At 36.6% G+C, this 14,160-nt stretch overlaps 1 protein-coding gene across 1 annotated transcript in view; it reads right to left on the bottom strand.

Annotated features, from left to right (window-relative positions):
- Window positions 1-1,594: 1,594 nt before the first annotated feature.
- Window positions 1,595-14,160, bottom strand: part of LOC106715750 (probable beta-hexosaminidase fdl) — a 74,234-nt gene continuing 61,668 nt past the window's right edge. Inside the window, exons 4-5 of the mRNA XM_014509100.2 lie at window positions 3,988-4,203; window positions 1,595-3,763 (exon numbers count right to left, since the gene is read on the bottom strand). Coding sequence (XP_014364586.2) covers window positions 2,026-3,763; window positions 3,988-4,181 — 1,932 coding nt within the window. The 5' untranslated portion in view covers window positions 4,182-4,203 and the 3' untranslated portion in view covers window positions 1,595-2,025. The remainder of the gene's footprint in view (window positions 3,764-3,987; window positions 4,204-14,160) is intronic.

Below are 14,160 nucleotides of genomic sequence, written 5' to 3'. Positions count from 1 at the left end.
TGACCTTATCATTGATTTCTGAGAACAAAATCTACCTTTTAAAATATATCGTCGTCCATTATCTTTGACAAAACAGAGATAATAATAATATGTTTGAAACGAGAATATTACTCTCAGAAACCTAAAATTAATAAATTACTTGATTAACGATCATATAAATAAGAGAAAAAAAAAACTCTTAAAATTTTAAATTGTAGTCAAAAAAATATGCACAATTTTGTAGTCAACTTACAACTAATTCATTAATTACATATAAATACGATTAAAATTTCATTGTGAGGACTAACAAAGTGCGTGAAATGTTAACACTAAATGAATGATTTTATTTCTATATATAAAATAACATTTGACGTATTTTTATATAAATGAACTACGGTAGTTTATAGATGAATATATATATGTAAAATAAATATAAATATACAGATTTAATAATTATTTTCTTCGCTTTTTGATTACATGTTTTAAAACCAAATGTCAAATATTACCTAACGTAATAAAAAAAATACAAACAATAATTGGCAATTTCAAAGAGATTATAAGATAAAATATCGAATATTAATTATTGTAAATAAATAAAATAAAATAAATAACAATTTATAATACAATTATTTTCTAATTTAATTTCTAAATCAAATCCTTCTGTGATGTAAATCTAATAATTGCATTGAATTTGTAGCAATTATGATCCTTATATCTAATAGTCTTAAATTGACTTATGAATATAAAAAAAACATTGCATATTGTATATATGATACTGTCTTATGTAATTTGATTTATATATCAATACATTGTACGCTTAATTCTAGTATAGTTCTTTTCAAATATCTTAGAGGCTCAAGGTAAACCGCAGTAGCCTCAGCCCGCATCCCGCTGCATCTAACTTTGACGAAGTTTGAGCTGTCAAGATATCTGACAACTCCTGTACACTTATTTATATAAATTGGTTATTTACTTATATCATATTTTAAGATTTACAATAACTAAGTATCGGTATATTAATATGTACACGTTGAGTATATCGCAAATGATTTTAGACTTTAATACGTCAGACATAGAGTTTAATTTTAGATTAAGGTGTGTATATAAAAAGCTTAAAACGAATAAAATGCTCTTGTGATGTTTGAGATAATTTCTAGAAGTAGAAAGACTAGTTTCTTTGTCAAGAAGAATTTTATATGGATTTAGAAATTGGATTTTTATAATCGACTTGATACAACTATTGCAACAGAAATACATTGTATCCTTTTATAAAAAATGTCTAACACATTATTTATTGCAAACAAGTTGTAAAAATCGAGTGATAGTAAATCGCAGTACAAGAAATTTAGCTCAAAAAGTCGCCACCCAAAGTTATAAATAAAAAAAATACAGTACGAAAATATAAGTATATAAGTCCATCATTGACAAATAATTGGTAAACGATTTTATAATGTTCTTTTTTAATTCATTATGTTGGCACAATAAATGCAAACAAAATGTAACAAAATTATAGATTATAGATCCTATTGTTTGAAATGTAAGGTTAAATTAAATATATTTAATAAATTAAAAATATATGTAAAAAGAGATTCTCTAACAAATACTGAGTGCCAATTTTTGTTTAATTGTATTTACGAAAATAATGTCGTAAATCGTCACTTTGAATGCAGTATGCATTAGATTCAACATTTATTGCTCGCTTTATTATTGGAGTTTCTTCGTCCTTTTTATATCACATACATTGAATATTTAAACCTAAATTTTGTCTAATATGAAAAAAATAATCGCAGATTAGTAAGCTTTTTCACTATTCCTGAAGTAACACTCGTCACAACCAAACGAACTAGTTTTTAAGTTTGAAGTATTCCAGTGTCATAATGATGTCAACATACGATGGCATGACATTCATTCTATGTATCCGTTGTGAATTAATTTAATTGAAGATAACGTCACAGATTGTTTTTGCATCATCTAAATTAAATTCATACTACAAAAGTATAATTAAGACGAAATAACGAGAGAAGGTTGTGGAGGTGTGTTGGGTCGCTAGAGGCAGGCGTGGGGGTTGTGTGTGCACCAGCGCGGCCAGAGCGGTGCGGGGCGCACGCCGCGGGCCCTCAGGCGCGCCCGCTGCGTGTCGAGCCGCAGGTAGACGTCGGCAGCTGCGCCCTCCGCGCGGTCCGACCATAGGCGCTCCGCCAGCGCGGCGGCGCGCGGCCACACGCGAGCGTCCAGTCCGCCCGCCGCCAGCTGCTCGCTCCACTGGCACGCCTCGCCGCCCTCGATGTGCCAGCTCTCGCCCGTCATCCCCATACCTGGCCCGCCGCTGGACTCCTCCACCCAGGGCCGATGCTCGTAGATCTGCTGCCAGGAGCGGTACGGGCCGCAGTGACCGTCGGAACTGTCGCGCCACGAGCCGAAGCCGCAGTCCAGGTACCACGCGTCCACGTGAGATATCACCGAGCGGAACCCGGCGTCCAGCACCGCGCGGGACTCGGGCCACCGCGAGGCGCCCCACACCTGGATGCCGTACTTCTTTAGGTCCAGGCGCTCCAGGTAAGGCGAGCGCGTCAGCCGCGACGACCACAGCAGCGTCATCTCCGGCGCTTTGCCGCCGTTCGCGCGCTCGAGCGCTCGCATCGCGCGGCGAGTGAAATCCATCCAGAGATCCATCGGATCCGTGTCGTTGAAGTACTGCGACCAGCAGCGCTCGGAGACTTCGTCGCCGCCCAAATGGAATATGTCATCGACGCCGGTCAGCTCGATAATCTCGGCGTATATTCGCTCTAGTATTTCGTAGACGTGAGGATTGCGCGGGTTGAGCTGTCCGCACGGCGGCTCGCCGCAGTACGCGCTCCACGGCTCGACTTCGACGCAGAACGCGAGGTTGCCGAGCCCGGCCTGCGGGCCCCAGGCCCAGGCGCGGCCGACGTGCGCCGGCGCGTCCACCTCGAGCAGGACTCGGATGCCGCGCAGCCTGGCGCGCCGCACCACCGCCTGCACCTCCTCCGTGGTGTATACGGCGCCGGGCCCGTACGCGCCGTGCTGCGCAAGCTGCGGCGCACTTTTCAGCCTCAGAGGGAACGACTGCGAGTCGCTGACGTGCCAGTGGAACGTGTTAAGCTTGCAGGCGGCCATGGCGTCGATGGTTCGCATGATCTCGCCTACGGGGAAGTAGTTCCGAGCGGTGTCCAGCAGCAGCCCCCTATAGCGGAAGCGGGGGGCGTCGTCGACCGTTGCCGCTTCTAGAATGAGCAGGGAGCCCGCGTAGGGGTCGAGCCAGATCAGCTGCGAGAGGGTTTCGAAACCGTTGCGCGCGCCGCAGAAGGAATGCGCCGTGATGTGCGCCACGAGCGTCGACCCTTCCGGTCGGAGCGACAGCTTGTAGCTCTCGTCGGTGTCGATTCGCATGCGGACGTCTTGGCTACCGTTGACCGAGACACGCACTATAACTTCGTGTGCGGGCCCGATGTCACCGCGCTTGGTGTCGCCGATCTGGCGCTCCAGGGTCCGCAGGTCCTCGCGGAAGATACTAAAGGCGTCTTCGAGGTGGTCGGTGACATCATGCGAGGGAGCAGAGATGACCTCGAGCGCAAAGCCGGCCGCGGAGACGGGCACGGCTGCGGTGGCCAGGCTGACGGGCCCTGTGGGCTGCGGCCACAGCTGTGTAGACGCGCACAGCATATTGCAGGTGGGTAGCGATTGAAGGGAGGACATCTCCGCCGCGGGCAGGCGCTCGCACCGCTCATTGCGACACAGCCAGGTCCATTCGGGCTCAGCACCACTGTAAATTATAATTCTGCATTTATAAATACGCAAAAAATCTATCTAAAATATATATCTTCTAGCACTTACACTATATGTCAGTGGCCATGAGTTGCAGATTTTTTTACAGTAATTTTGTACGACAAAGGAGGATGTAGGTCTTGCCTTTTTTTCGAGATGATTTTTTTTGGCCTGAAGAATGTTGTACGTTTGAGCTTGTGCATTGTGTTAGGTTTTGCTTACGAGAAGACGTTGTGCAAGGGGCGGGTATCGCTGCCGTCGGTTTGCTGGCGCCAGTAAAGCAGCGCGGCTGCAGTGCAGGCGGCGGCAGCCAGCAGCAGCAGTGCACGCCGCAGCCGCGCCACTCGCGCGCAGTACGCTGCGCCGCCGCGTGCGCCCCTCGCGCCGCGCACCCCCGACTCTCCGCAACACTTCATCTCACCACCTTGAACCCACTTCCTGCAACCAATGAGGTATATTCACATTAACATAAAAAGTTTACGCTTCACAAATACAAGTATTCACTGTAACTTTACTTGCTTATTGACTGTTCTTTTTTAATGAAATTTATAACTTTTTAATTTTATAAGCGTATTCATAGAGGATTAATTTTATTTATGAAATGTACACATAAAGCATATTTCTGTTATGATGAGAACGTTCACTAAATGTACTTTCGTTCTCAAAGATATGCGTACAGTTGCGCTTTAAGGAATACAACTTAACACGTGCTTAATTTCCGCTACAATTACATCGAAAACTTAGTACTTAAGTTATTGAGTTCTAACAATAATATTTAAAAACATTTTTTGTTTGTTTTTGGATTTACAAATAAAATTACAAGATACGTTGCTGACACGTTGTTGAAATGGTTTGAGTTATCTCACATTTTGTATTTTCGCATTCAACATCCAGATTCAAGACAAAGTATTCCAAGCTTTTCTGTCTTAATGTGAATGTGGTATTCTTACACAAGAATACATACCATAAATAAAAATTCTAAATTTAAAATGTACTCAACTGCTTATCTTCAAACGATAAATAAAAAAAATTGTATTTATAATCTTTTAAAAGAAAAAAACAAAAGGTTTTATTTAAATATGTATGAAGCTAATTTCCTATGACATAAGGCGCTGTGAGTAGCAAAATGCGCTTACTAGAAAGCGTAGAACAGGGCATCTAAAAACATTTGCTTAGTCATATTTTAGTATGTGTAACTTCAATCCTTTAACTAGATTCTGGTCGAAAAAAATCACGATTGGATAAAATTATCTCGACTATTTGATTTTTTAAAATGTGCCTAATTCAGTAGGAAAAGCCGTGCATCTACAAAACTACAATGAAAGTAAGGAATCAAAATGCTTTATTCCATACATATTTGTAAAATCTAAATTCTGATCGAACGGTTTTTATCCCAATACCAAAACCCAATACCAAAATTAACAAAATCTTGAAATTCTATTCAGGGCATCTTTTTCTTCGATCTTTATAATAGAGGTATAATAAATAATTACATGATTTGTTATAATTATATATTGTTGTACTTACTCTAAGCAGCTGATTATTTACAAAATAACAAAAAAAAAGATGTTTACACAATCGACGTGCGACGACGTATTATTTCACATGCCGATAATTTAATAATGAAGCATGTCTTTGTATCGGTTGATTAATTCAACGATTTACTATATAAATGCGACTGTACCTATCAAAACGTGTTTTTATCAGTACAAAATAAAAAAAAACAAAGTATTTAAAGGTAAAAACGAATGATTCAAAAAATATTTTAAGGTAAAAAAAATCTATGATCATCACGTGTTTTTTTGTGGATCGTAATTATTCGGATGTGTTAATGTTATTTTGATAGGTAACATCGGATCCGGATACATTATTAGTAACAGTGCCACGTAAAATATAACAATTCGTTCAATTAAGATCGAAATCTTTGAAGGCTTGGTCCAGAACATTACAGCTAAGTTTCATAATCTGATCAATGGTTTAGCAACACGTCGAGGTCATCAACTTACATACATACAAATATGTATAAAACCTTTAAAATATAACAATATAAATATTACAATAGCATCGTGATAATATATTTATTTGTATAAGTTGGGTCATAGTCAAGTATCATCGGGAACGGAGCGGGAGAACTTCAAAACGGTCACATCAAATATTTAAGAAAGTCAAGAGATAATAGTGGTCTTTTTTCTATTTTAGGGGAAAAAAATAAAAGCTATTTCCATGTATGCATTTCAATAAACTATGAGTAAACAATATGACCTATAAACTTTTATGTTATGTTCAATAAGAGTTTAAAAAAAACTTGAGAGTTGTCAAGGGACACCCGGATGGAACGAAGCTCCTTTCAATTAATTAGTGAAGGAATTGTAATAATTTTTTTTTATTATTTTTTTTTTAAATCGCGACACCACACTGTTCAATGCGATATAGAAATGAAAATATCTGGCTTGCTTTCTATAAGAGAAAGAGAGAGAGACAGACAGACAGAGAAACATGCGACGCCGCACAGCTTACAATAGCTTACTATAGCAAAAAGTGTCGTGACAACTTTTCGTAAGAATTTTTTCCGTCTAGCCCCCTTTCACAACGCGCGATAAGGAACTTCGTCCCAATAAAAGTAGTGTTGTTTTAATAAAATTTAAGGTTTATAAGATATCATAGTTTCGCAGTCGTATTATGAATATTTTACCTGTTTTTGGTCGATATTTTTGAGGTATAAGTATGAATTACTCTGACACTACAAGCCATGAACCATAAAAAAGCAATAAAATTAAAATTTCAAGGGTACCTATATCAATAAAAAATAAGTTAATGTGCGCGAAACTACCAACAATGGATCATGTAGTTTTTGTCCCGTGCTAGTTTCACTTACCAGGCGAACATAAAGAATGTAGCAATAGCAGAGCGAAAGTTCCGTAGCAGCGACGCGACGGCGATGTGTAGATTGCAATATTGATCAAAATTTCAAGTTCTTGAGACATGCTACGTGCGCGCCGCCTAGCGGCCGGTTATTACACGGATAACATAAATTATTGAACGTGACACCAAAGTATCGTAACGGGATATTAGAAAGTATAACACGACGGTGTGGAAATTGAAATACTACAATGTAAGGACTTCAAGTTACGAGAACCCGATTGGTCAGAATGAGCACTTTCAATTTTATAGAGAATTTTAAATGTCACCTGTATACTAATATACTTGTCCGTTTTTTTTAAAGAGAATGCAAGGGACGGCAACTTATTTTATTGGACAGTAGAAGTCCCCAAATAGACAGACAAATATATTACAAATAAATAAAATTTTATATCTTAAACTAAATTGACTGAGGCTAAGTTAAGAGTGATAATAAAAGCGTTTTACCGCGGGTTTCTCTGCCGAAAAACATGAAGAAAGAGGTATCCCAATGTGTCACAGTCGTTTGCAGTAGAAACCTGGTTATATTACCCTGATTTTATTCCATCAGACTAGCTGAAGTTTGTGTTCGACATACATATATTTGGGCTTAGTTAATTATTTTCGTTTTACTACTTAATTACCCATTTTTAATGTGTTAATATGTCTTTCAAACGGATATAACATAGGAAGAAGATCGGTTTTAGTGACTGACGTGGCTCTCTATAAGTAGTTACTATTTCGCATGTACTAGATTGACGTGGCAGACTGTGGTTCTCCGGGGAACCGCCACCTGACGCTATACGTCTCACACGTTGTGGACGGAAAGCTAGCAAGGAAAACTTGCCTTTATTTATTATCGTTGGGTTAAATTATTCAGTAGACGTCAGAAAATGTTTTTTTGTGATACCTTTTATTGGTGTGTTGGAGAAATAAGTATTTTTTAAATTGTTTCTCTACAAGGTGTCTTTTCTATATAAACGGCCAAAATGGTAAATTGTTTAAGTAATAATTAACTAGTTTTTGCCCAAGACTCCGTCCGCGCGGAAAAAAAATCTAGTAGCCTATGCGTTCTTTCAGACTGTGTTCTTTCTTTGTTCGTTCTTTCGTTTCTTTCTTTCTTGTTTTCGTTTAGCTGTTCTGAAGATACGTATAACACACATCCATCCGTTCATCGATTTAAACTTTCGCATTTATAAAAACGCACTATAATTTAGAACTAACTCACTTAAAATTAGTATGATAATAAGAAGTCAGATTTACTTTTTGTCTTGAAATAGTTTCCCATTGTTAGGTCCTAGGTTTCTTATGTTCGTCGAAGACAGATCAAATCAAATTTAAATTAGAAACCTTTTTAATTAAAGGAAATTATTTAATTGGGTGTAGAATATCTTATCAGCAATTAAAATATCATGACTGTCATTTAATCCAATGGACCCAGCACGAATCTTTGTAACAATCGTCTTCTTATCGATATCGTCAAGTAGTGCACTTCACAAATTTTAATACTAATTTTTTCGATGACGATACGATGGCGATTGTCATAAATATTCGTGCTAGGGCCCACTGATATACGAACGTTTTAACATGGTAGGTCAATTCATTCTATTAGGTTGTAGTTTATTTACAGACATTTTTATTATCTATGTACAAAAGTAGTTCACCTGACTTTTGCAATTTTCAGGTAGTTCATAAGACATATTGGCTGAGCTGTGGCCTGCGGTACGGCGACCACAATTTATGATTTCTGAGAAATTCTGTTCTGATGGCGACTTTTTTCACTCTAAAATGATTTTACACCCTTACGCGTGTAAGGGTGGCTTTCTGAGGCCGAGAAAAATTTGCCAATTATGTGAAACTTTTAACACTCCACTTACATAATAAACTTGTATTAAAAATTTCATTGCCAAGAATCATGGAACTATTTTCTAACGTATAACGTAAGCTTACACACTATGTAAACACGTATACTATTTAAATTTGGTTTTAGACATAGATCTTTATGGCAAATATGGTTTTACACGACAAGAGAAAAATATAGAATAAATTTGTGTACATATAGTCACCCTACGTCCACTGCCGGACGATGTTGGGCAGGCGTGACGGAGGCACAGCGGGATCGTGACGGAGGCGCGGCGGGGTCGTAACCAGCCACGGCCCCGCGTTCGCTCTTTCATTATTCACCGCAATCGATCTGGGCACATCAGGGGTCATCTTCAGAACGGCTACCACCTAATGCCAGTTTTACACGACGGTCAGAATAGTGAGGCAGTGCAGTAAACAATAGCAGTACTGCACTATCTCCCTGCACTGCTTCATTGTTTTGCTCCCATGTGAAACTATTAAAATACATGCCTCACATCACAGTTTATTCACGACGAGTAACAAACCAAGCTTTGAAGTAGGGGATCTAATACAATAGGCAATAGGTGCAGTTTATACTTTTTTCATTAAATCTATTCCAACGTTTTTCATTAGAGGTAAAAATCTTGTCCCATATGTAATCGTATTGGCCAATATCAAACACTTAATACTTTTTGCCACTGGTAAATGTTCGATGTGAGATATTTCGGTTGAACAAAATTAAAAAAGTTGTGAATGCACTAACTAAATGAATCGAAATTGTAGGTTACGAAAAAGGCCGAGAATTTGTAATTAATTGCTATTGTTTGCTTAATTTTATTGTTTAAAATTTTTACGTGAAAAGATAACTCAACTGGAATATTATCTTTTATTAAATGGAAGTTAATTATTCTTAGTTATCGTCACTAAATTATGTACTTTGTAAATGTGACATTACTTCATTTATTATGTATTCACTTCTGTATTTAAGTTTACATACTTTTTAATATGATAAAAATACAAATTAATGTTATGTAAAAAAAACTGTTATCCTTCGTCAACCATTGCGTATGTTTCAATTACTTTGATGATTTACATCACAAATTATATATGCTCAATAAACAATTAAACATTAATATACTAGCTTTTACCCGCGACTCCGTCCGCGCGGAATAAAAAATAGAAAACGGGGTAAAAATTATCCTATGTCCGTTTCCTGGTTCTAAGCTACCTGCTCACCAATTTTCAGTCAAATCGATTTAGCCGTTCTTGAGTTATAAATAGTGTAACTAACACGACTTTCTTTTATATATTACTAGCTTTTACCCGCGACTCCGTCCGCGCGGAATAAAAAAAAATAGAAAACGGGGTAAAAATTATCCTATGTCCTTTTCCTGGTTCTAAGCTACCTGCCCACCAATTTTCAGTCAAAGCGATTCAGCCGTTCTTGAGTTATAAATGGTGTAACTAACACAACTTTCTTTTATATATATAGATTATGTTTATAACGCAAATATAGGAAGGTTTTAGTAGATCTAGAGCTAGAATTAGTAAATGCGAGTAACTCAAATACCAAATGAGTTTTGCGGTCGGAATACATACTGCGAAACGTATCACATATTGCTAATATATCTAGAAATCTTTACTCTGTACGTTTATGTATATACTGTCCCACTTATAATCATTAATTTATGTAGTAGGTAGATTGATAAAAATTCTGCGCTGTGAGTGTGCTTAGAAAAAATTAATTAAATTAATATTCATATCACAATGTACGGTTTTATCAGAAGATATTAAATCCGTTTGACTGATAACAATACATGCACAAACGACACAGCAACGAAATCAATTTGTGTTTCCAGTGCAGTGAACCTGTGTAAAAACATGTTTTCTTTTGTTCTTTCAAAGATAACGAAAGGGATGATATGTTTTTGTACAAGTATATCAGTTTAAATCTACAGTTTCTAATATAGTACATAATATTATAATAACCAGTTGAACCTGGATAAGCGAGAGTCCAAAGTACCGCGATATTTTTCCCGCTTATACAGATTAGATTTATGTAATCAAGCCTCTTATCTTTATCCACCTTTGATGGACTTTGGTCCCAAACGTGACAAGGTATAATGTTCATTGCCATACAATTAGTGAAAAACTAATTACACAAGAACAATGCAATTTTTGATACAAAAAAATAAAAATAAACTATCGTATTCTATTTTGGCATTTAAAGTCTATTGCGAAGACAACTTTAATAACATGATGAGTGTGTTTACCTTTATTTATTATCTTTACGTAGATAAAGTTGATGGGCATCCATAACACTACACTAGAAAAGTTTGAGATCGTCTTAGTATCCGGACATTGAGCGACGACGCCTCGCCGTTACCTCGAAAGGTAATAGGGGCAAGTGAGAAGGTGGGATTATGATAAATCTGCGGGCGCGGTAATGCCCATACTGAGGCGAGCATGACTGGATTGTCTTATTGATATTTATAACGGTAATTTGACAGAGATGTCCGTATCAAAAAAAGGTTAAAATAAAATCTTTAATGTGGTGTAGTATGAGAAATCTACCCTAAGCAAAGAGATTATTAAAATGACTCTGAGTCTGATAGTATTTGTATTTCAATATTTTCCAACGGGATGAACGAATTTGAGTTTTTGAATTTCTTGATAGTATATTCAGGATAGATTTTGTCAATAGAATATTTCGTAGACGTGACCTTTCACATCAACTATATTATTAAAATATGGATTCAATCACATTTACGTTGCACAATAACAATAAAAGAACGCGGTTATTGTTGGTGTAAAACAACGGATATGTTACATCGTTATAACTGATAATATTTATATACTTAGGTTGTAATGTAACTAAAATAGTAAATATTATATTTTTATTTAGGGTCCAAGTGGTTAAGTAGAGATTAGGTATTAACACGGCTTGGCACGTACAACTTTTATTGTTACATTTTGTTACAGTTGTTAAACTGTAGAATATATCACCCCTAACTTAGTGTAGGCCCGAGTACTTCAGTTAAATTTTAACATTTACATGAAAAATATACTACTTTAACAGTGGTAGATCCCGCAACAACAATATTTGTTGGGTGAAATACCAAGACCGCACAGAAGACAGTCGTTAAGTGAAAACAATTCTGCGTTTCGTCTGATGAGTGTGGGTTCCCGAGGCCTAATTTTAGTCCACGTTCCCTTCTCAAATATTTCTTGTACGGAAATGATGGGAATGGGAAGTGGATTTAGCGGAGGAGGGGACGCATAAGAAGGGAAATGTCCTCTTTCTGTGCACCTTCAGCTCCGTTGATTAAAGGTAGACAACGCATCAAGCATCTAGCGACTTATCACGTATTAAGTTAATGTATACTTCCGTATTGTTAAGATAGTAACAGACACCATTAACGGATTTTAGACGATGGATAAATAAACTTAGAACCAGAGGGATGTGTACATACCTATTTAATTTGGTGTTGGTGAAGAAGTGAAGTAATGTGTTGTTATTTATTCTTGAAAACATTTAATTGAGAATTAACCATTTTTACCCATACACAAAGATTGTGGCAAAACTTCGACAAAAATCGAAAAACGGCAAACTTTGCATTTTCATTAGGCACTATCTATAATTATTATTTTATTATACGATAAGAAAACGGCTAAAACTGACAAAAAACAAAAATCATTACGATAACAAAAAAACAGCGTCAATAATTTTTAAAACCAATCATTTTTATAGACAACTGCATTAATATTTGATAATCTTTTTAATTATATTAACAAGAAATATAAAATGGAATTGTGTTATAAACAAAATATTACTAATATCATAAATGAGAATGTTTAGATGGATGGTTTTTTATAATCCGCGCGGACGGAATCGCGGACGAGATCTAGTATACAAATAAATACGAGACTCACTATTTATTTCCCGACGATAAGAACAAAAGGCCACATCAAAACTTAATTGAAATAGAAAGATCGCTGATGCTCGCCCATTAATTGATTTGTTGTGGAATATCAGATAATTTCACGCATATATGGCTTAATAATTTCGTTAGAGAAGCATCTCATCACAGGAAATATACCAAGAAAATAAAAATAACGAAAAGGAAAACAAAAAAAAGAATCTCACGTATTAATTACCATATTTATATTTACTAACGTTAGGTAATTAGATTTAATAATATGAGATCTTCTTGAATTTTCTTAACACGGATAAATCAACGGCTCACTTACTGCCTACTACAAAATTAATATAATAGAACATTGAAAAGAAAATACAATTTACATCTCCAAGTATCAATTTACCACTAATTTAATTTTCAACTTTAATAACATTACCTTTATCTATCTAAAGTTATTGTAAATTTTAGAATAATTGCTTCGGGACATTTTATTGCTTAAGTTGAACTTTATCGAATGTGATATTGACTTTATAAGTTCTAAATTGTTATTCATAACGGGCATGGTCTGTAAAGTAATTACGACGTAGCGGCCGTCCTATGTGTTCCCAAAAGGGCCCCGTTGGACAACACGTCAGACTCAATAAATCGAACACTCTCAGCCAGACTGACGGACGACAAACGCTAATAGAGGGAGACGCGGATCAATCCCAAGTTAACTCTAGACATTTACATCAATAGAAATGAGGAGTAAAGGGCTTTTTTTAAACACTTCGCTGATGCATTTTTGCTGCTCACATCTCCTTTAGTGACTATAATTAAACATCAAATAATTAACTGAAAACAACACTAGGTTCTAAACTAAATACAAATTGCTTTAAAACGGAAGCAATATGAATATTAAAGTTTCCCACTATACACGGGAAATTTTATTATAAAACAATAAGTCGCGAAGCCTCGCTATAAGGTGCACATTCGCAAAACAAAACATTAACGGACGTACCTTGCGGCGTGACGGGACGGCCACGGGCGAGAGAGTGAAACATCCAGACATTGGCTATCGACAGACATGTTGGACCAAATGTTGGCACCAAATCAGACTATCACTTTGGTTGGGTTATGATTTAGGAATGCTAAAAGGCGAACTATTTGATAGCGGTACACTTGTTGATAGCTTATCGAGATAATGTATAACTTGAATGATGCTTATCTATCTCTAACGTAATCCGTTAAGAAGTGACAAATATAAGGACACGCATAAGTATTGTTAAAAAAAAATGTACTGAAATATATTCGTAGAATCTTATTTCTACAACAACTTCACAGGTAGCTTCCTTACGCTGCTTAGGGTAAAGTACATAAAATATCCGTTATTTCTTAAATACAAAAAAAAAACAAGAGATAATTTTATCCTCCGAATGCCTTGAGAGTTATTATTTAACTTTAAAAAAAATAATTCGAAAGTTATTTATGAAAGATAAATGTTTCATTAACTATGTATAGTTAAGCAGTTAAGATGCCTTTGCGACTTAATTACTTTACTGTTGCAGGAACTATTCCGTAGTATACATTCCACGGTTTGGTATTTGCAAGCCTAATTCAATCTAAGTTAGACGCTTCATAGACTTAGGTCATCTAACTATTCAGCGAACTATTAACGCCAAAGCATCAAAGTATTCTAAATGAATATAAAATGAAGCTTCCAATTTAATAAGATATTGCAGATGTTCATTTT

Source organism: Papilio machaon, chromosome 16, assembly GCF_912999745.1.
Source record: "Papilio machaon chromosome 16, ilPapMach1.1, whole genome shotgun sequence".
NCBI lineage: Eukaryota > Metazoa > Arthropoda > Insecta > Lepidoptera > Papilionidae > Papilio > Papilio machaon.
The sequence above is the reverse complement of the archived record's forward strand: the minus strand, read 5'-3'. Positions and strand labels throughout refer to the sequence as shown.